The 26,627-nt window shown below is 37.9% G+C and overlaps 3 protein-coding genes across 4 annotated transcripts in view; 1 reads left to right on the forward strand and 2 right to left on the reverse strand.

Moving 5' to 3' along the window:
• Positions 1 to 145: 145 nt before the first annotated feature.
• On the reverse strand, positions 146 to 13,062 carry LOC134746042 (putative inorganic phosphate cotransporter). 2 transcript variants are annotated; one of them, XM_063680260.1, is made up of 11 exons: positions 12,690 to 13,062; positions 11,475 to 11,674; positions 11,161 to 11,241; positions 10,466 to 10,709; positions 7,335 to 7,549; positions 5,565 to 5,726; positions 4,848 to 4,980; positions 3,693 to 3,806; positions 3,263 to 3,393; positions 2,509 to 2,607; positions 146 to 1,698 (listed from the first exon to the last, which is right to left on the reverse strand). In XM_063680260.1, exons 1-11 carry the CDS (start codon positions 12,781 to 12,783, stop codon positions 1,624 to 1,626), a joined length of 1,548 nt encoding a protein of 515 aa, XP_063536330.1. In that variant the 5' UTR covers positions 12,784 to 13,062; the 3' UTR covers positions 146 to 1,623. The 2 variants fall into 2 exon arrangements, with proteins under 2 accessions (XP_063536330.1, XP_063536329.1); XM_063680259.1 differs by having other exon boundaries at positions 149 to 1,698; positions 11,475 to 11,677.
• Positions 13,063 to 14,740: 1,678 nt separating this feature from the next.
• Positions 14,741 to 21,199, reverse strand: LOC134746000 (transmembrane protein 19). Its single transcript, XM_063680164.1, has 5 exons — positions 20,863 to 21,199; positions 19,791 to 20,039; positions 17,702 to 17,851; positions 17,003 to 17,323; positions 14,741 to 16,526 (listed from the first exon to the last, which is right to left on the reverse strand). The coding sequence occupies exons 1-5, from the start codon at positions 21,011 to 21,013 to the stop codon at positions 16,366 to 16,368; spliced, it is 1,032 nt and encodes a 343-aa protein (XP_063536234.1). The 5' UTR covers positions 21,014 to 21,199; the 3' UTR covers positions 14,741 to 16,365.
• Positions 21,200 to 21,498: 299 nt separating this feature from the next.
• Positions 21,499 to 26,627, forward strand: part of LOC134746052 (arf-GAP with coiled-coil, ANK repeat and PH domain-containing protein 2) — a 30,883-nt gene continuing 25,754 nt past the window's right edge. Inside the window, exons 1-5 of the mRNA XM_063680271.1 lie at positions 21,499 to 21,687; positions 21,801 to 21,917; positions 22,341 to 22,514; positions 25,097 to 25,181; positions 25,827 to 25,970. Coding sequence (XP_063536341.1) covers positions 21,635 to 21,687; positions 21,801 to 21,917; positions 22,341 to 22,514; positions 25,097 to 25,181; positions 25,827 to 25,970 — 573 coding nt within the window. The 5' untranslated portion in view covers positions 21,499 to 21,634. The remainder of the gene's footprint in view (positions 21,688 to 21,800; positions 21,918 to 22,340; positions 22,515 to 25,096; positions 25,182 to 25,826; positions 25,971 to 26,627) is intronic.

A 26,627-nucleotide genomic window follows, 5' to 3' on the forward strand; every position in this document is an offset into this window, starting at 1 on the left:
ATGCTGCGAACTCGCGAGAGTGGGTAAATAGTCCCATACCCATAGTAGAAACAGATAAACAGACAGATAAAAACAGATTTTGATTTTTATTATATCAGTGTATGGCTTGAAACATCAGCTTTAATGTTGTAGTACATTGCTTTAACGTCGACTTTTGGTTCGGTTGTAAAACCCAAATAATCGAATTTTTTTTTCATTATTTTGATTTCTTTTTAATTTTCTCTTAAAATGTTGTATATGTTGGTACATAGTGTAGAAATGAAATAATTTAATTGGCTTTCGTTTAATACCCCACACGTGTATGTGCAATGTATAGTTTGGGTGCAATATGCAATATTCGCAACGAGGCGAGAGTCATTTTGATGACGTCATTCCGCTGAAGTAGATGGCCGCCGCCGCTGTTCCCGGCAGTTTTGGAGATCCAATACCATGCCCAACAACATACTAAAAGTTGGTGGTGGTTTCCGGATCTGAACTGTCTCTTCGGCCGTTTCCCATAAGGCATAGTACTATATCGTAGAAATGAGGATGTGTTCCGATATATTTGGCCATTTTGGCCGTCACTATCTATTTGACTGTACAATACGCACGAAGTTAAACTTGTCTTCCGTCTCTGACATAACTGGTTAAATAATAACATAATGATTAATGAAATAAAATTTGGTATCAATATTACTTTCAAATATTATTAAATTTCACTAAACCACTTTTATATTCAATGTGGCCAAATTTAAGCCATAAGCATTTATATTAAATAAGTTGTCACCTGATACTCTTAAGAGTTGTTGTTATTGTTATTAGAAAGCACGCATGTAACTGACAATAGACTAACAGCACACTTAAGTGACTGGTGGCTTATGTTGTTTGCAGTAAGGTTGAAAAATTGACAAATTTTAACAGTTGTCGATGGTACGCTTCTGCCGCTGACTGTTATCGATAACTATTCATTAGTACTAAAGCAGAAACGCTTTCCACATAGATTTTCGTACACTGGCCCGCCTATTTCTATCTCTAATGCACGCGCATATAGTATATAGTAGATTGTACAACAGGGGCATAAAACACAGTGACATTTATGCCTGAGTAAAATATACATACAAAAGTATCCAATATTTTAGGTTATTTTACCGTATTTATTCAAGACTAAAGAAAATTCCGGTCCGGTCGGGGGCGCCGGCAGGGCTGGCAGTTCGTTGGCAGATTTTGGACTTTATTGCTAAGTCAATAGAGTCGTAATAGATGGTTTTACTTTATGCTCTAGAACATAAGACTAAGCAACTTTTTGTCGTCTACGCACGTAGTCAAACTTTACGAGCATGAGAAGTGAAAATTATATAGCCCATGATGCCGGTTGTCAATGTCACTGTGCGAGCACAGCAATATAATTATGCGCGTGCAATAGAGATAGCAACAGGCGGCTGAATGTACGAAAATATATGTGGAAAGCGTCTCTTCTTTAGAGCACTTCTCTGCCGAGCTTAAAGTTTTGTAAACCTTTTGACTCTTTGGACAGAAATAGTGGCGTCTTTAGGCGTTGCCGTAACAAGGGTTAACTCGTGTGTTCTGCTAAGTGTAAGCGCAGAGTGTCACCTGAGCGTCGCCGGCGTGGAACGAGGCCAAGCCCTAGGATTCGGCGTACATGATGCTCTCGACCGGCGCTGAGGCGGTCATGTCGTCACTTTCTGGGAGTGACCAATCCTGGAAAATAAGAGGCGTCAGTTAATGGCTGTAAGAAGATTAACCATGACTAATAAGGCTTACTATTATTTCCACTGTGCTTAGTAATGGCATGTGGACTTGGGTTGGAATGGTTTTTTTATTTCTACCTGTTCAAGTAAGGACGCTAAACACGAATAATTTCGGTCACGTCATATCCTATCTCTATCGCACGCGCATAATTATATTGCTGTCGCGCCGATGATGCCGGCGGTCATGCTACTGTCCGACGCGACAGCAATATGATTGTGCGTGCGATAGAGATAGGAAATGGCGTCTCAATGTACGAAATTCGTGCTTAGCGTCTAAAACGGAATTTTATTCTCAGTTGTTTCCAGTGATAAGGAAAAAACAAATCCCAGCTTTTACCAGCGGTATCAACAACGTGATAATAAGTTGGAATAACCCGTTCGAGTTGGAGAATAATGGATGAGCTACATTACGTTAAGTACCCGTGAGAGACGTCTTTGAGCTGAAATAGTACATTATGAATTTACGATACAAGTGGGAAAAATAGGAAATTCGCAACGAGTGGCAATAAATTAAAACACAACCGAAGGGAGTGTTTTAAGTCGACACGAGCTGCGAATTACCTATTCGACCATGTATCGTACAACGTTTTACAGTACATATGGCCCTATAAGTTTTCGACATAGTTGCGTAATGAGTTTATTATCGCACTAATGTGGTAAAGTAGCACCAGATGTACTGTAAAAAATATACATGTTATACCCTTGCAAGCTCTCGTTTGTAAATTTCATTTGTTGCTTTAGCCACGTGTAAACACATTACCTGTTCGTCCGTGCTAGCGAAGAATAAGTAGAATAGATTGGCCCCGAGGTCAATTGCCGCAGCCAAGTAGAACACTTCGCGCCACTGGCCCAGCGTTTGCTGAAACAAAAAGGGACGGTTGACACGGACGACAAGGGTGCCTATGAAACAAGAAAGAGAAACTAGAAAGAAAAGTTCATTGAAGTTAAAAACTCATGGCATTATCATATGTCTGGCAAATCAAATATGGCGTTACATAGTACAATCGGGGACATTCGCGGTGAACCACCTTAAGGGCGAAAATCGTTTCAACATCTTGAAGGCGGTCAGGCGATAGCATAAAAGTGATGACCAATAGCATGGCACTTAAAAATGCAGGTGTTGAAAAAAAAAAGTTAGCCCAGGTAGTTTATTGCCGTACATTGTCTTTGTGACGGCCGGCATTTGCAAACTATGATAAGGAATCCTAAATGCATCATCATTGGTTATTTTTATGGAGGAGCGAAGCCTAAACAACAACTAATAACATAATTAGCCAAACGGTAGGTGTTTGGCTCATTACCTGCTTTTACCCTTTTAATATTAAAATAAGATTCCTAAATGCATCATAACTGGTTATCTCTATGGGAGGCGGAGTTCAGCTCGCTCGTAAGGATTGAGGTACAAAAATTCTGAACTGGTTCACCGCCAATGTCCCCGATAGTACATGGTAATTGTATGCGTTGTAAATCTAGATACCTTATCATTGTTGTAGAGGGCGCTATTTATTGCTTACCTGGTCGCTGCTAATAATGCGGCCTATGGCATACGGCGCCAGGAAACCGCAGAGGTTACTGGCGGCATTGGTGATACCGTACATGGTTCCCGCGAACTGCGGTGACAGGTCGATGTGGTTCATTTGGTTACCTGGATATAAAAAAAATGTTTAAGTGTTAATTTGTAACTTAAGTTGCTGGTCACTAACTAAAACAAGTACTACTTACTACTACTTCTAAAACGAGTGTCACTTCTCATTTCAATACATTCAGCATCACCGGCAAGGAACCGCTCTCACCCTTGGCGTCCCGCGGACTGGACATCTCGTCGGCAGAAAGTTTGGTTAGAGGTTTTTAACATTTTTTTGTGTCTGGGACTCGGATTGATTGTTCTGACGATACTCATTTCATTTATTTGATATCTATCAGTTGCTTGACAATACTACTTACCGGCGTAGACTGCGCCACCGAAAGCGGAGGTGATACTGAGCAACAGCATTACAGCGGTGCGGTCGCAGCCCGCCCAAGCGATGCCCAACAGCCCAAACGCAGGGATGAATGCCGCTAAAAAACATTACGACTTTTTTCAGTACAAATATCAAATATGTAACCCGGAAAAAACATTTTGTCAGTAAAAAAGGCATCAAATTTGAAAAATGTAGGCGCGAATATACAAATTGGTACCGACAATTAGTTTGTCAGGTTATACTCGTAAGGTTTACCATTTCCGTCAATAGGAGAAGGCGTGAAATTCAATAATGTAGACGGGGAAATTTTTATATATATTTATTGCGTGTAGCTTTTTTAATTCTGGTAAGGGTAGGCGGTACTGGTTCTTCTTCTTCGTCGTTTTACTCTTTGCAGAGTGTCGGGTACCTATGCATATATGTACATATTTCAGTTAAGTACTTTATTCGCATTAAGGTTTTCGAAAAATTCTTTATTTATAAACTTTCCCTCACCAACTGTGTTCCACAGCTTCATGCTGTTGTCGCGAGATGAATCCCTTCGCTAAAAGCCAATCAGCAAAGATACTGCTGATGATACCGGCCACCCACGCTGTGAAGTACGGGATCGCTGATAGTCTGGCATTCTGTATAAAAGTATGACTATATCCTTACCGACTGTGTTCCACAGCTTCATGCTGTTGAGCCGCGAGATGAATCCCTTCGCTAAAAGCCAATCAGCAAAGATACTGCTGATGATACCGGCCACCCACGCCGTGAAGTACGGGATCGCTGATAGTCTGGCATTCTGTATAAAAGTATGACTATATCCTCACCGACTGTGTTCCACAGCTTCATGCTGTTGAGCCGCGAGATGAATCCCTTCGCTAAAAGCCAATCAGCAAAGATACTGCTGATGATACCGGCCACCCACGCTGTGAAGTACGGGATCGCTGATAGTCTGGCATTCTGTATAAAAGTATGACTATATCTTCACCGACTGTGTTCCACAGCTTCATGCTGTTGAGCCGCGAGATGAATCCCTTCGCTAAAAGCCATTCAGCAAAGATACTGCTGATGATACCGGCCACCCACGCCGTGAAGTACGGGATCGCTGATAGTCTGGCATTCTGTACAAAAGTATGACTATATTCCTCACCGACTGTGTTCCACAGCTTCATGCTGTTGAGCCGCGAGATGAATCCCTTCGCTAAAAGCCAATCAGCAAAGATACTGATGATGATACCGGCCACCCACGCCGTGAAGTACGGGATCGCTGATAGTCTGGCATTCTGTACAAAAGTATGACTATATTCCTCACCGACTGTGTTCCACAGCTTCATGCTGTTGAGCCGCGAGATGAATCCCTTCGCTAAAAGCCAATCAGCAAAGATACTGATGATAATACCGGCCACCCACGCCGTGAAGTACGGGATCGCTGATAGTCTGGCATTCTGTACAAAAGTTTAACGTGGTTAGAAAAATAACACCAAACGTAGGATACAGTACTCAATGATTGGCACTGAATAATACCTATACCTACCTCTCGTGTCAAATAATCGTCCCTATGACGGTTCATTTTTAGGGTTCCGTACCCCCAAGGGTAAAAAAGGAACCCTATTACTAAGACTCCTCTGTCCGTCTGTCTGTCTGTCACACTGAAATTTTCACAGATGATGTGTTTCTGTTGCCGCTATAACAACAAATACTAAAAACAGAATAAAATAAATATTTAAGGAGGGCTCCCATACAACAAACGTGACTTTATTTGCTGTTTTTTGCGTAATGGTACAGAACACATCGTGCGCGAGTCCGACTCGCACTTGGACAATTTTTTTAAGTGGCACATGTTGCGTTATTCGCTGGTTATACTTACAGACACTATGTCAAAGTGCAATATATTGTTCATGTAGCTCGGCAGCTCTGTCAGCTGCGTGTAGAACAGCCAGGACTGCCCGCACTGTGCGATTAGTATGGCCCACAGCGGAACACATGTTAGGAACTTCATCCAGGGTATGGCCATACCCCTTTTATCCTCCTGAAGCAAATAAAAATGATTCACGGTCAGTTTCACTAGACACCAGGATATGAACCGTGATTAGTGATTACCTTTTGTATTGTTTTCGGGAGCGTTATTTGTGTCGGGAGCTCGAAAACAATAGAAAAGGTAATCACGGTTCATATCCCGGCCGATATAAGTCTTGTAAAAATTTAAATTTCCTTTTAACTTTTATTTAAAAGATTTACCGAACCGAATTTCAAATATAAAATGAATACAAACATACAGTTCACGTGAGCGGGGGCTCATTCTGCTTCCTTAGACTACGAAGTTAAGTTAAGCGCTTCACACACCTTACTTAATTCAGTAACTGGCGACAGGGACGCAGCTATACGTTATACGTTAGACACGGTAGAGATATTTGCATCTCACTTATATGTATTACTGCGTCCCTGTCGTCAGTTACTGAATTATAGTCTGCATCATCTCAAATGATTTTTACGTCTAAGAGCCTAATCTGTTAAACAAAAGCCATATTTTTCTTTTGTGTGAGCGGTCGGCCATTGTGTGTAATTGTTAGACACAATGGCACGTGCTCAGAGTGGCACACAATGGCCGACCGCTCGCACAAAAGAAAAAAATGGCTTTTGTTTAACAGATTATGGGTCTTAGACGTGAAAATCATTTGAGAAGATTTATACTATAAGTAAGGTGTCTGAAGAGCTTTACCGAGCGCAATGCATAACCCTTCCGCTTTCTCAAGCTCCTTATCCACGGACCTCATGTGCGTAGAAGCAGACCTTTCATCCCTGCCTATGCTATGCCACATTTCTTTCGTTTTGAGAGTCAAAATGGTGTAATCTGAACCCTAATATCTATGTGTTTTGCGCCATGTCCGTTTGTCTGTCCATCTTACAATGAACTAACCAATAAAGGACGTAAGTTGAGGAAACTACTACATGTCCATTAATCAACTCTTATTGCTCAAGGCAGCAGATTTTGGATGACTTTGGATTGGATGTGAGCTTCGGAGGGCAGAGCATTTTGAAAATGGTTTATCTCTCTTTTTCCTTGCAAACGAGTAAGTTGATTGGCATTTAATAAATCATTCAGTCAATTAAACCCTTCAATAACAAACGGAGTGCATGTATGCAGCACCGAACAGCCTAGTTTGTAAGCGTTACGGTGTCGAATTCGCGTGTAATCATCGTTTTGTATGACGTGAGGTCAACGGCTGAGGCTGACTCACTCCTTGCAATTGATAGTGCGTGAACGGTTCATTTATGGACTAACAAACCTCTTCTTACTAATGCAGTGCACACAAAGGTTTTACAACTAACTCTTATGATTTTAGCATGTACGATTATGTATGTTTGTGTCTTGTTTTCTACCGCCAAAATGTCTAAGCCAGGATTTTTAATTTTGTTAAGTTAATCCATCAGTTTAATGGCATATTGGCTACATCCAACTTCCAAAAAGGAGGAAGACGAAAAAATTCAGTTTAGTAACAAGTTTTATAAATATTTTTGTAAAATTCTATTACTAAGGCCCGTATGATCAGTAGCAGAAGCAGAATGCAAATAACTTCGTTAGTAATTTTCGTATTTCAGACCTAAGACATCTGAATAGAATACTTAAGAAACTTACCTGTGGTCCTATACTCTGCGTAATATACTCTATCTCCTTCGGACATATCCTCGGATGGCTCTGCGGCGAGTCATAGACCAGAAACATCCATCCAATGAACCAGACCACTCCAAGACCCCCAAATAGATAGAAGCAGAGCGGCCAGCCGCCGCCCCAATCAAGTGTGCATAGCCACCCGGATATGGGAAGTGAGATCACTGTGCCGAAGTTTGAGCCTGGAAAATGAAACCTTAATTATTAACCTGTAAGGTGTAAATTCAAATAAGAGAAATGCCGATCACTTGTTAATAACATGAGTTTAGAACCGGTAAAGGTGGCATACTTGAAGATGCCTTTGCCCAATATGGTGACAACAAGCTGGCGATGAATCATGATAATATTAATAATGATTAAAGTCTAACAGTAGTACACACAAACTCAGATAAAGAAGCGTACAGAGAGGCAAAGAAGAGAGCAAGAATAAGCGTGGCACAGGAAAGAAGTAAATCAAACCAAAAAATTTACGATAATTTAGAAAATGCGAAAACTGAACAGGATATATTTAAACTAGCAAGGTATAAAAATAGAAACACTTTGGACATAAAAACTAATAAATACATCAAAGATAAAAATCTCAACTTACTAACGAACAATGAACAAATCAATAAAAGATGGTTTGATTACTACCAGCAACTTCTAAATGAGGAGTTCCCAAATGAAGAAATCACCCCCCTAGAATCAGTGGTAGGACCAATACTCGAAGTAACTTTCGACGAAACAAAACTCGCAGTGTTAAAAATGAAAAACCACAAAGCCATTGGCCCAGACGAAGTGCCAGCAGACCTGTGGAAGAGGCTAGGGAGCTCGGCTATCACCTGGCTCACTAAGTTGTTCAATATTGTCCTAGCGACAAAACGCATACCCGAGTCCTGGCGCTAGAGTTACCTTAAAAATAAGGGGGATGTGGTACAATGTAAAAACTACAGGGGAATAAAATTAACATCACATACACTGAAAGTTTGGGAACGCATTTTAAATACAAGACTCTCTGCTCTATCTAACAAATCAGAAAATCAGTTTGGCTTCAGAGCATCCAGATCAACCACTGATGAAATACAAGGCGTTAGAATCCTGATGGAAAAGTATATTTATTTTATTTATTAGGAAAACTTACAGCTGAAGTAACACGTTAGGTTAGGTTACATAGGGAACATAGAAGCAGTGAGCCAATTACAAGTTTCCACAAATAGAAACTGCGTAAAGTGCATGGTGTGCGAAATTACAACTAATAATACTTACTAACTTATAAATATACTTTACTTATCTTACTAGAGAGGGAAAATTGGTTTAAACAGTTAACAAGAAGAACAAAAGAGAGAAAAAAGAACAGATATATATATATAGAGATACAATGTTGAGTTAACACTTAGGCTGAACAAGAAAGACCTGCACCTTGCTTTTATAGAGTTAGAGAAGGCCTTCGATCGTGTGCCTCGCAAACTAGTTTGGCAGGCCCTCCGAGCCCAGAATATACCCGAACACTATGTCAACCTAGTGCAAGACATGTACCACAATGTTACCACAAAGGTCAGAAGTCTGGCTGGGTTAAGCCAATCGTTTGAAGTCAAAGTAGGGGTGCACCAGGGTTCCGCACTAAGCCCGTTTTTATTTAATTTAGTGATGGACTATTTGACAAAGGATATACAGTCACCTCTGCCCCGGGCTATATTGTACGCCGACGATATAGTGCTAGTAGCCGACACACCACAACACCTGCAGGAAATGCTGAACACCTGGACGCATTCATTAGAAACACACGGTCTTAGAGTGAGTCGAAGTAAAACCTAGTATCTAAAATGGTCATTTAGCGGGCAAACAACATCTGAACCTATTTACATTGGGTCGACGCCTATAACGGAAGTGCAAAAATTTAAATACTTGGGTTCCGTATTGTCAACAGATGCCAATATAGACTTGGACGTCAATCACAGAGAACGTCGCTTGGCAAAAATGGAGATCGCTGACGGGAGTACTTTGTGATCCACGCATGCCCATAAAAACGAAGGGCAAAGTTTATAAGACGGCAGTCTGTCCAGCACTCGGAGCCGTACATTAGGGCTCCGAGTGCTGGACAGTCAAAAAGTCACACGAGCAGAAGTGCCATGTAGCCCAGATGAAAATGTTGAGATGGGCGGGAGGTGTGACCCGATTGTATAAAGTTCGGAACGAGTATATACGTGGGAGCTTTAAAGTCGCACCAATCACCGAAAAACTCACTGAAAATCGTCTTAGGTGGTACGGCCACGTGAACAGGCGTAGTGATGATCATGTCGTCAAAGTCGCATTAAAAATTCCAGAACATAAGAGAGGCCCAGGCCGCCGTCCGTCGACCTGGTGGTCAAACATAGTAAGAGACCTCAAAAGATCCCAGATGTCAAAAGAGACAACCCAAAACAGAGTAGCTTGGCGCAGAAGAGTGAGGAGGCCCGACCCCAAATAAAGGGAACAGGGAAAGAAGAAGAAGAAGTAGTATTACACACAAACTGTTAAGGTAGCAAGTTAGCATCGCAACATCAAGAGTTCTTATGTTGAACAGTGCGTGTTTTATTAACAATATGACGTATAACAGTGGCAGAAAGAAGAACGTAGTGGCGGTTACTCCACCGACAAGAGCCAGGCTCTTAAGAGTTATGATGATGATGATGACGTATAGTTAAGGAATTTGATTTCTATGCCACACCATACCTAGCCATAGTCACAATAGTCATAGTCATATTGATTATTACTGTGACAAGGTATAAATGAAGTGGCACAGAAATCAAATTACTTGAAGGTTAAATAGATATTATTAAATCTATCACTCCGCTCAACGCTGCAGAGCGCGTTGTTCGTATACCCTAAGCTTTTAACGCTGTGACAACTACGACGACCAAGATGGTTTAAAGGAAAATACACGCAATTTAACTAACCTGCATAAACATACGCAGCAAATTTCGACCTCTCTAAGGGCGGGATCCACCGAACGAGCATAGAGTGCATGACTGGATAGGTCATGCCTTCGCCCAAGCACTACAACGCTCTCACAGCTTGAAATTCGTGTTTGCTGCCATTAGGGTAAAAATGGTGAATACAGTAGTTGGTAGGATGCCTACCTGCATAAACATATGCTGCAAACTTCGACCTCTCCAAAGGCGGAATCCACCGAGCCAGCATAGCGTGCATGGCTGGATAAGTCACGCCTTCGCCCAACCCCTCCAACGCTCTTACGGCTATGAAGAATTTGAAGTCTGTATAAGCGGCGATTGGACTAAGTATGGTGAATAAGGCGGTCAGTAGGACGCCGACACCGTATACTAGTTTACCGCCGAATAACTCGGCTATACGGCCTCCAGGGACCTGTGGAAAAAGTAAAGTAAAGAGATGCCCAGCTTTCCCTGATTTCGAAGTAGTTTGAAGCCCATTCAGGCGGGATTTACAATGGCGTCTAATTATTTACTTTTTAAATCAGGGGTATCACTGTAAACACAAGACAAAAACCCAATTGTTTAACATTCCAATAATAAAAAAATAATAAAAAATTAAATGATTTATTGTTTGTGTTTTTGTAATTTATGTTGTAATATGGATATCTTGTCCGAAATAAAATCTTTAATTTTTTTTTAAAGATTAGGTTGGTAATTAATTTTCATTAAATATTTTTCTATTGATCTTGACCTCTATTGCATCGTGTTAATGAAGGGTAGTCATGCTAACCTTGAATAACCAGGTTCAAAATGTACTCCCAAGTTCGCGATAATGTGATTGTCATGTCTAAGTAAGGATATCTATCAGAAATAAGATGATTTACCTGTGTCAGCACATATCCATAGAAAAAAGAGCCTAGAATTATACTCTGCTGTTCAGCAGACCAATTAAAGTCACCAGTTTTCTGAAACATAATAAAATTCAATTAATGTTTAATATAAATCTCACATTCTGATTTAAGTACACTACACATTATTTAAGGTAACACTTTTTTTATCCTTGTACAAAAAGGTAAACATAAAAATAAATGTCCAGTGACCACAAAAATTTGCACTACTACACTACTTTACATGTCTTTATATTCTTTAGTCTATGCCTGAACTAAACTAATGACACTGTAATAAGTGACATACTTACTGGTACTACTGTACTATTATCGGGTATTCCAGCCGGGCATACATCTAACGTGGAGTCGTTTGATGATGGCACCGGAGCTGTCGAGTTGATCATGGCCACTATAGCCACAGAGAGATTCACTCGCATGGCATACACATTGGCGAACCCCAGGAAGCCCATGATGCCAAGAACTGTGCGGCTTTTGATCCATCCTGTTGTTTCTTCTACAAGAGTAAATTTTTGACATTAAGTGCTTGTTGTTTACTAAAATATTGATTGCTTAAAGGTCTATGGGTGAATCAACTATTTCTTCTTGTTACTGTCCTGCCAGCCAGGTGAGAACATTAGGACAGTTTGTTAGAAACCACCAACATGACAATTAACAAACTTAGTACATGGTCCATTGTGAAAAGACACACAGAAATGCATGTTTAGGTTATTTAAATAACATAAAACCAGGTTTTTAAGAAAAGTGACAGATAAAATGTAGCAAGACTAACATGTTTAGAATACAATCAGCTACATAAAAAGTAATACACAATTATTTTGAACAAATTAGGTTCAATATCTAAGTATAGTATAAACTCAATAATCCAAACTAATTGCGACCAAGACTAGCTCAGATAATCGAAATGTGGGTTTTTTGAGATAAGAACAAATAAAAACAACAATTTTTTACATAAAAACAGTAAAGTATATTAAAAGTGATGGACATATTAACGTAAGCGGACTAAAAACATTTGAGTAAACAAAATGTGTATCAATACATTAGACACCCACCTGAGTGAAGCGGCAGCAAGAAACAAATTTGCACCAATGTTCGGATACAATACAACTACTCTTTAGTGCTCACCTCAATAAATGAAAACAATACAAAGAAAACAGAAACACAAGCGGAGAGTAAACAGAAGTAAAGTAAGTAAGTAAACAGAAGCAGAGGTAAACAACAGGCGGTTGTATCGCCAAAAAAGCGATCTCTGCGATAATCAAGAAGAAGATAATCAAGGTTCTACTGTAGGTATAACTTTACACCCTCTGACCTACATAAATAGATCAGTTATATGACTAATAACAATAGTAATAAATATGTACAATTTGTAATAATATATAATAAGGTGATATATGTGTAGTTTCCATAAAATAAATAGGTAAGAACAATATAAGTTGCAACGTGACCTTGAATAGGATCGACGCATAGGGTAGGCGTACTCAAAAACATAAATAAATTAGATGTACCTCGATCTTCCACAATTAGGTTTCGGTTGCTGCTGGTCACATTTTCGTCAATGTCCGAGTTAATTATGGGACTTTCTTCTATATCCAAAGACATCTTTAATTTATAAGACCATTCCGTGCTCCACTTATCATTTGGGTGGTTAAATTAAGACCAAATTCTTGTTTTGAGAACCTAAGATGGATACTGATTACAATTTACTTGTAATCTATTTAATTAGAACTAGGTCCGTTCATTACCCTACAATACAAAGTATGTTTTATTCAATTGTGTTGTTACGGTGACTCACTCGCGTTTTTTGTATAAAACGATAACGATTACGTCGTACATAAACAAAGAAAAATTGTTCAGCGCAAACCGTGATGCATTCCGTCCGCAGAATAGTTCTGTCAGCGTGTCAGCTGTCAAATTTAACCACAGATTAGGCAACAGACATACTTGTGGCCCATAGATGGTAGGATCCTATAGATGAGCTATACGCGTGCGTCCGTACGGGACATGGGTACACGGACAAAATAATGGGTATGGATGGTATAGAAAGGATGCCAATCTCTTATGGCAGAATTGTTGCAAAAGTGACCGCAATCAGCTTTAAATAATAGTTCCTAATCTCTCCGTTGGCGCTAGTTAGGCTCTGGGACATGAGTATAACATGAACCAACAAATAACCCGACTAAATTACGTAGGTTGTTTTTGGTAGTATTTCGGTGTATGGTGGCGCCGCCTAATTACTGTTTTTTGATGGACACTTTTCATAGATAGAGATTTGGCTCCTTTATATAGTCTCCATGATGTCAACATTATGAATAAAGAAAGTCTTTACGTACGAGGTATATGCAACCTTTTTAATGTTGTATTCATGCCTTTAAATTGTATCAATTTTATAGTGACATCTGGTGACGTAGTTTGCATAATCGGAAGTCTCCTTTACGCAATTTTTCTTTCATTCTTTCAAATCTACGCCATTACCTCTATCTTTAATGACGTTAACTATATTCCTAGTGTCCCCCCCTGCATTAGACTATTCTGTTCTGTCAAAACAAACAAGGCAATAACGGTGCTATTTTTACATTTGTACTTTAGAAAACATACAAAAATCCTTTCGACCCTTGTTTTACAATATACATACTTATATTTTTCCGGTGTATTCCCATTTGTTCCCGTCAATCCCGTCGGACACAGATGGGTATAGGTGGTTTCATATGAATCATTCTCACCTATCCCCGCCTCATGTATGGTGGCGGTCACGTGGGACGAGGATAAATAGGAATACACCATTTTTCCTGATCAGAATACATACGGCTAGACTGAGCGCCAAGCCAATGAGGCAATAATTTTTTGAACTTGAGTTCAATAATTAAAATTATGCGATTAGTGCGCATTGCCTAATTTACCTTCTTTTGTTCGAAATTTCGAATTAAGGGTTAGTAAATGACTAAGCGCCACTTGCACCATCCCACTAACCCGGGGTTAAGCGGTTAAACCGTTAACCCAGTGTCAACTTGTACTGGTAACCATGGTAACTCCAGGTTTAGCCGGTTAACCCGGGTTAGTGGGATGGTGCAAGTGGCCCTAATAGTCATTCAACATTCAGTGTCAGCTTCCATGAATTGGTTTTTATCCACTCTACAACTACATAAATCAAAAAACGAGTAATATATTAAAGAATTATTATTATAAGAACATAATGATCATTTACATAACAGTTAACCTAACGCTGACTTTATTAACAACATATAAACACCCAACAAAATTATTATTATTAAGTACTTAAAGTATACAAATTAAAAAACATTACATTTTATAGTCGATTGAGAATTAATTAATAGTTTCATTTAATAATCTATCAACAAGCCAGAACGGCAGTGTGTTAAGCAGTAAAAACGTTAAATGGACGGACAGATAAACAACGACGTCTGACATTTTTTTTGTACTTATTCTATAAGTAGAATAATTATTTTTAGGTTCCGACATTTTTTTTGTACTTATTCTATAAGTAGAATAATTATTTTTAGGTTCAAAGTTCAAAACAAAAATTGTAGTTTTTTTGCCATTACTTTAGTATACAGGTTCCGCCTATAACTATCTAGGTATTGGCAAAGAATAAATAATAGTACTAGGTACAGAAGGTTCACTCTCTAACAAAACGCGTCAATTATGACACATATGACCGCAAGGTGGCGCAAGTGCGAGCAGGCAACTACTATGGCTAGACACCAAAACAGACACCGAAATCGCGGAGTGAGCCATGCCTGGTATTGGTTAGAAAATGTACCTAACACCATAAATATTATAATTTATAATTAAATTTACTGTCGTCCACACAAATAACTGACCATTCATACGCCTAATTGCAACAATACAAGGTGTAACAAAAAAAAGTGGGGATCTGTTTAAGGGAAAGTGTCGTCAAAAAAAATTTCTTCTACTTTTTCCTAATCAGAACACGATACCAAATACGCCCTTAGACGGATCCCCGCTATTTTCGTTACACCTAGTATAAGGTCTAACATTCATCAATTATGTAGTTAGTACGGTCAAATTCTCGAGAATAATATATTACAGTCCATTATTTGATCAAATTTGTATTTGCGTCTCACATTTTGCTTTATGAGAAAGTTAGACGGAATGCACATTTGATCAAATATTGGACAAGTGGAATACCACCCTCAGACACTGCCACTTGTCGACCACTAGGTCGTGGAATATTTTTGGAACGTTGTCTTGTAAAGAATGTAAAGATGTTTAGATGTTTGCGAACTCGACTGTACTATCGGGGACATTCGCGGTGAATCAGTTCAGAAAATTTACCTTACGAGCGAGCTAAACTACGCCTCCCATGAGATAACCAATTACGATGCATTTAAAATTCTTTATCTTAATAATGAAAAGGGCAAAAGCAGGTAATGACGAGACAAACAACAGTTTTTTAGTTGTTGTTGTTTAGGCTAAACTTCGCCTCCCCAGAAAGATAATCAATTAATCAATTAGGATGCATTTAGGATTCCTTATCTCAATTTGCCAATGCCGGTCGTCACAAAGACAATGAACTGCAATAAACTTTACCTGAGCTAACCTTGTTTTTCGACACCCACATTCACAAGTGCCATGCTATTGGTCATCACTTTTATGTTATCGCCTGACCGCCTGCAAGAAAAAACGTTTAAAAGTTCACCGCGAATGTCCCTGATTGTACAATGAGAACCAGAAAACCCGCAAAAAATGCACCTACCATTTTTGACGATACATGTACATCCAATAATTATAATAAGTATGTCCAGTTATCTTAAAACCTTACTTGTATTAATTCTAAAAACATGACTCGATTTTTGACTGGTATAAAAATTTCTGCACATAGCTGCTTCTTGAGTAAAAGTTTAATTTTCCCCTTAACAAAAACAAAATACAGTCAACCTCTTGCCACATCACTCATTGTAATACTCATAGTAGTATACAAGGTCATTGTGGCAAGGTCCCAAGTAGCACAATATTTAATTGGTTGACTGTACGGGCTGTACTGTGACTTGTTTATTATAAGCACAATTTTATTCTCAAATCATTTTCTGAGAAAAGCCCTAATACATTAAATTAAATAAAAATTAGTAATAGTATGCCCAGTATTTAGTATTGCATTGTTCTGCTGATCTTATTTGTAGTACTTTGTCAGTTTTAAATATATCATATTATTGGCCATAAAGTTTTACTTATAAAAGGCATAAGTAGACCCATGATTACGGTGGTAATGAGGTTTACACTGTGGTTGTCCAGAATGTTTCTACCGCTTATATGCTTCACTGTTTTGGAGGAGTGCGACACAATCTTGCCGTCTTTGTCTAACCCTGTAAACATAAGAAAAACCTGTTAAAATTTACGTTACATTTACATGTAGTGTGGCAAAACAAGTTTTTGCTATTATACATGGTGGCTAAAAAATAAGTGCATTCCTCTCTAGTCAAAAAAATGGGAGGGTAATTTTTTTTTCGCGATTTCGTAGTTGGTCCCATAGTAAAAGTTGCTCAGTATAATTCCAAAACCTCTCTGGCAACGGGAATGCACTTATTTTTTAGCCACCCTATATAGAACAGCAGTATGAAAGAGTTTAACAGGCAAACCAACACTACAACAAACATTCGAACCGAAGTTAGCAAATGGCGGGCATCTGTCTTTGTCACTCTAATTACGCCTTATTTGGAGTAAAAGAGAAAGATCCCCGCAATTTGCGAACCTCGGTGTTCGCGTTAACCCCTCAGTTTTGTTGTCTCGTGTATTGCCAGAAAAAAAAATGCCTGTAATGTTACCAGCTCAAATAACTTACCCGAGTATTGCAAGGTAGCTCCCATAAGAGAATCAATTAAGCTGCCCAGAAATCCAGCTAGGGCTCCAAATAAAATAATGGGCCACTGGGGCGGGGCGTTCTCCCACGACGCCTTGTCAGAAAAGGACAAAATCGCCAGATACTGCGATATTCCTATGACAGTGCCGCCAATTATACTGAACAAAGTGCCTATGATTGTGACACCGCCATTAGTGCCGGGTGGAACTCGTTTGAGGGAGGTTATTAGGAAGGGCTCAGATTTGGCTAAAACGGTGCCTAGCTCGGAGGCCCACGTGTCACCGTTACAACAGGAGAATACACCTGAAACGGAAATATACTTTAAATAAAAGCTTTCATCGCCAATTGCACTTTTTTAGGCCTAGGTTATATTTGGATCCTGAGGTTTGAGGTTAAAAACCCACAGATCAACAAGAGACAAAAGTCTGTATACTATGGTTTATGTTTCTTTGGTGATGTTGGTAACAAAGACATTTTTTTTGCAGCGCTATCACCCTTAAGCTTTGAGCTTTTAGCCGATTACCCTCTTTCAGCTCTTTCCGCCCCTAAACAATCGTGTAAATGGGGCGAAATTCAATTGTCTAACAGTGATTAACCATTCACACCGAGGTACCTTTTTTATGTGTCTGAAAATAATATTGATAATTTTGGTCAGCCTACCAGTACAAGTATCAAACTCACCAAGGATTCCCATAGATAGCCAAGATGCTCTGTAGTAGTTAAAAAAGTCGATGGGTTTCTCAGCAGCACCAACATCCATCAGGTAAAGTATCCCGAGCTGTGTTGCCATGCCACCATTGCACAAAACTTGGATCCAATTCCTCTGGCCACCTGAAAGCAAAAAAAAAAACCATAATCAATTCAATAACAAAAATTTATAACATATAATCAGCCGTAACGCTTTGTGATACGAGGACGAAAAGGAACTTAACCCTTTTCTAGGCCGCACCAATCTACAAGGTTTTCCCAAAAAATGAAGACGTGACATATCCCGAAAGTGGAATAAAATTTGAACCTTAAATCGGAATGCTAAAGTTGAAATTCTATTGGCGCGTATGTGGTCGATAAATCGTATTATGCCTGGAAAAGGGACTGGGTGTCAGGGACTTAAAAGTGACATCTGAGCCGTCGCCAAGTCGCCATTATAAACGATATGTGTGTGAATTTGAATGTGGTCGCTACATTGTATTAGCTTAAGTTTTCTTTCTGCTTTTGTTAAACTAAAAACTACTTGTTGCTACGGAGGAGCGGAGCTTCCTGAGACAGGTATAATATACTTAAAAGGAAGTCCCAACCTACTACCTTGTAATGTAACATTTTTATTAATGAAATAAAATATTTTCATTTTCATTTTCATTTTTCATTTTCAACGCATGAATCGCATCACTCGCATGACACGATTCTTTTCTCGACATAGAGGTACAACAATATAGAGGAAATGGCCCCTCCCCCATTTGACCGAACGAGATGCTTTTATGGAACTTTCAGTAGGAGTAGCAGAAAGCGCTATTATTGTTTGTCCTTGTCATAGTCTCACTTTTCCTTTCTGCCTACTTCTAAAAAGTCCCTAGTGACGTAGACGTTTTTTGTTGCCCACCGTTTTTATGGTAACAATGAACCCGACCAAATTACGTAGGTTGTTTTTGGTATGCTATCAGGAATTTTAAAACGTGTTTTTAATTTTGACGCATTGCGTATGTTCTGTCCCTCAGGGGCGCACGCGTATAGCAAATCTATGTAATGCTAGGTCTATTCTATGTTTCTCGTTCATTTGACTATGACTGCTCGGAGCAGTCGTGTCGTGGGCCGAGGGTGCCCCAACATTGAGTGAAATACCGCTAGTCTAGTAGTAAGATAATAGTTTCACAAGGACCATACTTGACTTTAGTAAGGCCGCGGACTGAACTGGCTTAAGAAAGGTTTCCGCAGCTCGAATGTGACTGACCCTGGCCTGGACGCCCGCCGCTGCCCTCTGGCTTAAGTGTAAAGGGGGTGGCCAGACCATGGGGAATCAAGTTTCCGACGGTCCAAGGTCAGCCTGACCTTGGTCAGCGCGAAATGAAATGTGGTAGCAAACTACCATCTACGCCAGCATGGTAACCTTGGCTGGAAGCTGTGTTGGCGACCGCGGCCACCACTTAAGTACTAAATCCTCCTTTATCGTAATAAGAATACCTATATGAATTTTACTTTGCCATTGACCTAATTATAGTGAGGTATTGAAGAGTAGATAACATTTGACTTTAGATACTGGAGAGGTGAGACTAGCTTATGTTTATAGCATAATAATATTTAAAAGAAGTATCCAACAAATATAATTATTTGTGGATGACCTGTTATATTCTAATTATTAGAAGACTGTTTACTGAGGGATAATTACCATACCAATATGTCAAACCAAAGTCCAATAAAATTTATCTCTATAACTTCTAATCAGTCAACAAAATATCCTGCTTGGCTATTCTGTTTTAATTGAATAGATATCTTTAGTTAGACATTACAATTTATTTATTGTCAGTCAATTGTTATATTGTATAAATTTGATCAAAGGTTAATCAAAATAGATTACTTTAAAGGATAAGTTCGCCTTTTAGTAATGTAGAATACAACTCCTAATTATAAATATGATTTTAAAAGAGAGATGTTATTTAAAAATATGCAATGTATTTTGTGCTGAATGTGAATAGAAAATATTTTGTATGGAAATATGTTAATTACGAGTTGAATTACTGAAATATTTATTTATATTTCATCATATTTCACAACTGACCTTCTTTGAAATCCTCCTCAATTTTCCTTTTTAAATGTGGTCTGAATTTGGTTGCTTTAGATGAAGATATGAAGAATGTAAACAGTGTTGCTAGGAAGCAAAAATTGCTCAGTGTTAACACAAATCCCACGAAGAAACCAAGTGTGGCTCCGCTTACGTTGAGGCTATTTTTTCTGTAGCCGTAGAAGGCTATCATGATGGGGATGAAGCATGCCGCCAGCCAGCGAGCAGGTGATATTACCACAGGCTCTGTAAAATAAAGTTTTGTATCAGAGTATGGACAGTATTAGTGTTGTATTGGACAGAAACGGCTTTGGACAGAGTAGCATGGCGGTCTTTGGTGTCGGAGGCCAAGATCCACTTCGGATCGTCGCGCCACAGCAGTAAGTAAGTAAGTATCAGAGTATGGTTCAATAGGCATACATTAGTACAAAAGGAGCGGAGGGCTGTCCCGTACAAACACATTTTATTTCATGTATTACAACATTTTAATCGGCATTTAAAGACGACAGTTATTTTTATATTTCTGAACATTTGTCACAGATACAGAAACTCTTATACCTACAAATCTTCAGAAAATTCGCGCTTGTACGGGACAACGGTAGACAATTTCATGGAATGATCCAAAACATGTCATTTTGTAAGACTATTTTAAAGTGTTATTTTAGGCTATGTTTGTCTATGTCATGTTTCAAGATTGGTATCAACTGCTGTTATAATTATAATAAGTAGTATGCATTGAATATCAAATTTATAATTGGTATGCAAATATCTTGTGTACTGTGCACCTAACACCTAGTTCATGGCTAATGAATACTGCAGTTATAGAAAATAGGCCCTTGTTGCCATGCAATAAAGTCCAAAAGGCATCTTGATGTTTTCAGGTGATGAAGTCATAGGCAGCTGACCTTTGATTTTTAATACTGCAATATACTCACTAACGATCATGTAAACATGATAACATTACTTTTTAGTATTATGCATTTATTATTTTAAGTTGTTAAAAATGCAAGATAGAATTGAATTTTTAATGTTATATTAGAAAGTTTTGGTATTAAAAATTAGTACTCACCATCAAATCCTGCATTCTTAGCTATATATTTACTATATATTAAATTAATTATCCATAAAGACATAGATAGAGGTATTGCTATAGCACAAACTAGTACAGTCAAGATGTGATCATTTTTAATACGCGATTTATTATTCTCATTCGTATTCATTTTACTACACTATTTTGTTACTGTTATCCTAGATCCACAACAGACTGACAAACTACTTCTCAGTTAACACACATTTATTTTGATAAGCACGTAACGGCATAAATATGTGTTTATTCGTAACTTTTACTTTAAAGAGTTGAAAGCAAGAAAACAAATCACGTTCAAGCAAGTAAACCACAATACGGTCTCAGTATATATAAGTTACTCTATGCAATACGGCCGCAAGCCGCAAATCCACACAATCATATCGCTGAGACGCTGACTGAACTGACATTTCTGACAGGACATTTTTATCAGCTGTTTGTGACACTTTGCAGCTGTATTTCTGGGACGAAAAGCCAAAGTACATATTTAATTTTATTTTCTCGACGTTGGCTATCATGCTTTTATATGCAAAAATATAGACTTCTTTATTATCTTTTTGCAATCCTTTTGCGTTATCTGTCCCAATTGACAGAACAGATGTAGATGTGTGAATTGTGTGACGTTCTGACGTTTCGTGTCGGATTTGTGAAAGAGGTGGATCGCCAGTTTTTTGTTCGACACGAAGATAAAAACACTCAATTAAAATATCACATATCGTGTAATTAAATCAATGCAATTGTGTTCACAGTTTTGATTATGAAACCTTTAATAGATTTCGATGAGTGCCTCAGAGATTCACCAAAATTTCGGTAATTAATTGTACCTAATCAATGAAAGTTATTCTTCTTATGATAGAAAGTGAAATTCATACGTGCTGTGTGTGTTAAATATTTGTGTAAGAGTTCCTTTTTTATGTGTGCAGAGAACAGCTGGAAACGGAGGAGGCGAGTATCGACGGCTTGGAGTTGAAGCTCGATAAAGTCCTCAAGGCATGTTCTCTTATGATAGACACAGGAAAAACATACATGACTCATCGAGGGTAAGCTTGTAGTGTATATTTCTTGCAAATGCATTGCTGTGCAGTCATCTGAGACTGTTATATCATTGAATTGTTCATTATGGCTGTGGGAATGCTATTCCATAATTAACAATGCCTTTGTGTATTATCATAGACTCCCAAGACAGTTCTATTAAAAAAAGAGTAAATACTTATGTTATCAATAACAAGTAATGCTGTTTATGATTACTATTTCCAAATAAATGTATATTAAAGGTTCCTAATTATGTTTTTTTGGGCATAGAGGCTAAAATTCAATATGATCAATACTAAACCTATTATTACATTTTGCCACATTTCAAGGCGAGCTTCTACTATAAATTTTATTCAGATTACATCTCTAAAAATCAGTTTAAATAAATTTTGAGTTCTCTTGTCTATACAATATTTTGTTAATTGTTGTAGTGCTTTCACAAATGCACTATGGGATCTGAGTGGTTACTTCTCGGAGGACCCCACGGTGATAGCCACGCTGAACCGGATGATCCATGCACTGCAGGAAATGAACAAGTTCCACTCCATACTCCTGGACCAGGCCTCCAGGACTGTACTCAAGAATCTCACAGCTTTTATTAAAGTGTAAGTGTTGATGAAAACATATGCAACATCCCACCCTGGTCTTATCTTTAAACAACTGTTTATTTACAGTTTCACTTCTGACTCTTGTTCAAGCCTTTGATACTAATAAGGGTTCATCCATTAATTGCGTCACACGAATTTCGAGGTTTTTTGACCCCTCCCCCCTCCTTGTCACACTTGGTCACATTTGGCAAGCCCCCCCCCCCTAGTGTGACGCCATATTTTAATAATAATATAATTTCTTTATTCAGATTTCTATGATCCATTGGTTAGAGTACATAATTACTTAAAATATAAATATTTTATCAATAAAATAAAATTAAGTATATTAATATTTTACGAAAATATTTTTGACAAAATAAATATTAGTAATTTTACAACCCAAAACCCATGTTCTTACGTGTCATGTAATTAATGGATGACCCCTAAGTATATGTCTGAAAACTTAGCCTGTTATTAAAGTACAGAAAAGGGTAAATTATACACTAATGACTGTCCTAATTCACTAGCCAATCATTTTTGGCTAATCAATATCCAGTTTAACTGTAAACTTGTTTGGCTTGCATTAATGAGCTATAATTAGATTATGTTTCCTTGGAGGAAATGTTTACCTAATGGTGCAATGACTCATGAATGGGCAGCTTTAATGTTTACATATGGGCTTAATGGCTCTTTTAGAAAGGTACTTGTGGGTTATTTTGTTTATGTTGGATTTATAGACTTTATAACTGTTTATTTTTGAAAAACTACACATGATCAAAATTGGGTTTTATACTTTAAAATACCAATAGATAGTCTTAACTAACTTAGCGGTTTCACTCACGTATTTTTAGTCACTCGCGCGACATGTTTGGGAGAGCCTAGATCTTCATTTTCAATCACTAACAGTAAAAATAAAAATACGTTAGTGAAACTGCTAAGTTAGTTAAGTTAATATGTCTCACGATAGTTTAAATTTGATTAATAGCATAGTCTATTATTTTAAGCATTACATTTTTGAGGCGTATGTTTAAATTATAAAAAAACTTTGCTAGCCATAAAGAAGGCAATTAGTTTCCAAATCTTTTTATGACAGGAAATTAACAAAACTTAATATCTGTATGTATATCACAAAATAATAATGTGGGATTAGGTACACTAAACCCAAATAAATTCCTTTATCAATGTTCATTAGGCACATACACATTTTATTTATGTGTTCTGAGTAAGTTATCAACCACAAGTGATTCATCATTATTGTGATAAAACTGTAATAAAAATATAGACATGTCCTCTTGTGACAAGATCTTATAGAACTTAAGGGTCCCCTGCAAGCTCGATTCTCCATTCAAACGTAATTCTGCTCTCATTTTAAAATGACTAGCTAGATTGCTCTGAAACTTTGTACTTACAATAGGATAAGGTATGTATATCTGTAATTAGTTTATGTAGCTTCAGATACCATAGTTAAAAAAATACAGCAATTTTAAGTTTTTCATACAAAACTTGTTTTTGCTCTATTTCGTTTGTTTTTAAACTGGAGATTACAGACCTAGATATACCCCATGTCATTGTATGTGCAAAGTTTCATTACAATCCAACAAGTAGTTTCAAAATAAGAGAGGAACTACGTTTGTATGAAAAGGTGCAATTCGGCCGAGCTTGCCTTTACTCTTAATTTGTTTTGCGTAAATTGCCTTTTTATCACACTTGCTCGGAAAAAAACTTATTTCATGCAGGTGTGAAGGACAAGGGCCTATATTGTTCCCACGGTAGTTATGGATTGTAAAAAAAAGCTATAACTCCCTAGGGCCTTTTTTTAATTATGTCACTAATTCATACGAACCTAACCTGTCAAAAAAATGACAATATGGCAGATGGTTGTTTGAAATGTCACCATATTAAACAATTATTTTGCTTTAAATTTAGTTTTTTCTTCTCAAGTCGCAAAACATTGTGTGTTACTCCGGGGTAAGAATATTGCAAACTCGAGTTTTTAATTAACACCCTCGTTTGCAATACTTCACTTACCCTCCTCGTCTCGTTGCACAAATGTACTATTAATTGAAGGCATGTTTACAAAAACAACATAACTAACATTTTTTGCGAATTTGAGTTTTTGGTATCATAGCATTCGTCTAAGCAGGATCTACACGTAGAGCAAAAGATAGTGTCCAAAAGTACCCCAATTGTCCAAAATCAGTCCCCAAAAATACACCTATACTAGTTAAGTAAGATAAATCTGTACCTCTCTGATAGAATACATAACATAATTTCTATAGAAACTTGTTTTATTTTTTTACAAAAAGAACATAACTAACAAGATTTTACAAAAGCAGCATAAGTGACGAACTTATTTTTCAATTTTTTTCCTAAAATACTGGTCTTTGAAATGTGTAATCGTATATTTCGGAACTATTGGCCACTTACTAAAATCACCTATACAATGTTTATGTCCAATAAAAAGACATTTAGTTTTTTTCGTTTCCTGTAAATTCATGTCTAGTGTAGTTATGTTGTTTTTGTAAATATGCCTTCAATTGTATTACATGCATTATAATGATAACAATTATATTTAGGCTCAAGGTTCCGTTTTGTTTCAGAGATATTAAGGGTGTGAAGGAGAGCAAGCACCATTTCGATAAAATCTCAAATGATCTGGATCTAGCTTTAAATAGGAACTCACAGGTGAATATTAAGTTAACCTATAAAAAACCTATCGAAATACTAAATACTATACCTACCTACTAACAAAAAATTTATTATCTTTTGCAACATATTCCCCATATACATATATTTTAAGCATTAGAATTTTAGAAAATATGTATGTGACACGCTCTTATGGCTCTACAAATAAGATGGTGTCAGATATTTTTGCGGCCTTCGTCGTGTTACATATTATTGCAGGTGACTGTTTTACACCCATCATCACCCGTTTCTGCCTTTTGTAGTTTCCTTATAATATGCTTTCAAATAGATGTCAGTAATATCATTTATTTTTTTAGGGAAATTTACGATTCAATACTGTGAGATGGAAAAAGACCAATAGAGGATCCTTGACTTTGCCTGTTAGTTATATTTTTTATTTATTTTGTATACAAATAGTCACAAGTAAAAATAATTACTATTTTATGTTGCATAACCTTACAATTATTATTTTTAAATTCATCCTAACTCCTAACCCATGATTGTGCTGCATAATTTTTTCATTTTTTTTATTATGGTAAAAAATCCAAATACCTGGTCTACACTTTCCACCACTAATACCACAAACCCTGGATCCGTTTAAGTAATATGTCAAACTGTTAATGAAATTTGAACTCTATTACCCAGGTGTCAAGACACAAACCCACCGACGTGGAGGAGGCGGTGAATCTCTTACTGGCCACGCGGTCCTGTTTCCGTCACACGGCGCTCGACCATGTGCAAAAAATCACCATGCTGCAGGCGCGGAAGCGCCACGAGATATTGGCCACTGTGAGTTTATTGAGTTAACTTTATGATCTAGATGTCAAGACATAAAATCACTGACGTTGAGAGAGCTGTTACTCTCTTTCTGGCCACGCGCTCTTGATTTCGGCACATGGTGCTCAGTGCTCGATCACGCCCAGAAAATGACTATAGTCGCTTAAGAGGCATGAGATATTGGCCACTGTGAGTTTATTGAATTTAAACTTTATTATCTAGGTGTCACCGACGCCGGTGCCGCTGACGTTGATAAGGCTGTAACTCTCTTTCTGGCCACGCGCTCTTGATTTCGGCACACGGTGCTCGATCACGTCCAGAAAATTACGTGTTATAAGTTTATAAGTTACTAATGGAATAAAATATTAATCTTAGGATTTCATGATTTTTGGATTGGTGGACTCAGTCACGCGTCGTATCAGAAAACATAACAAACAGAAAAATAAATCAGAAAAATTTCCTCGTAAATGATTCGTCAAAAAAAGTAACTCCTAATCCTAATTAAATCTTGTCTATAACATAAGGTTTCATTGATTGTACTCATCATCTTCCTCGCGTTGTTGTCCCGGCATTTTGCCACTGCTCAATGGGAACCTGGGGTCCGCTTCGCAACTAATCCCATTAATTGACGTGGGCACTACTTTACGGTCCTATACATTAAGTGGTAAT

The sequence above is a fragment of the Cydia strobilella genome, chromosome 12, assembly GCF_947568885.1.
Source record: "Cydia strobilella chromosome 12, ilCydStro3.1, whole genome shotgun sequence".
NCBI lineage: Eukaryota > Metazoa > Arthropoda > Insecta > Lepidoptera > Tortricidae > Cydia > Cydia strobilella.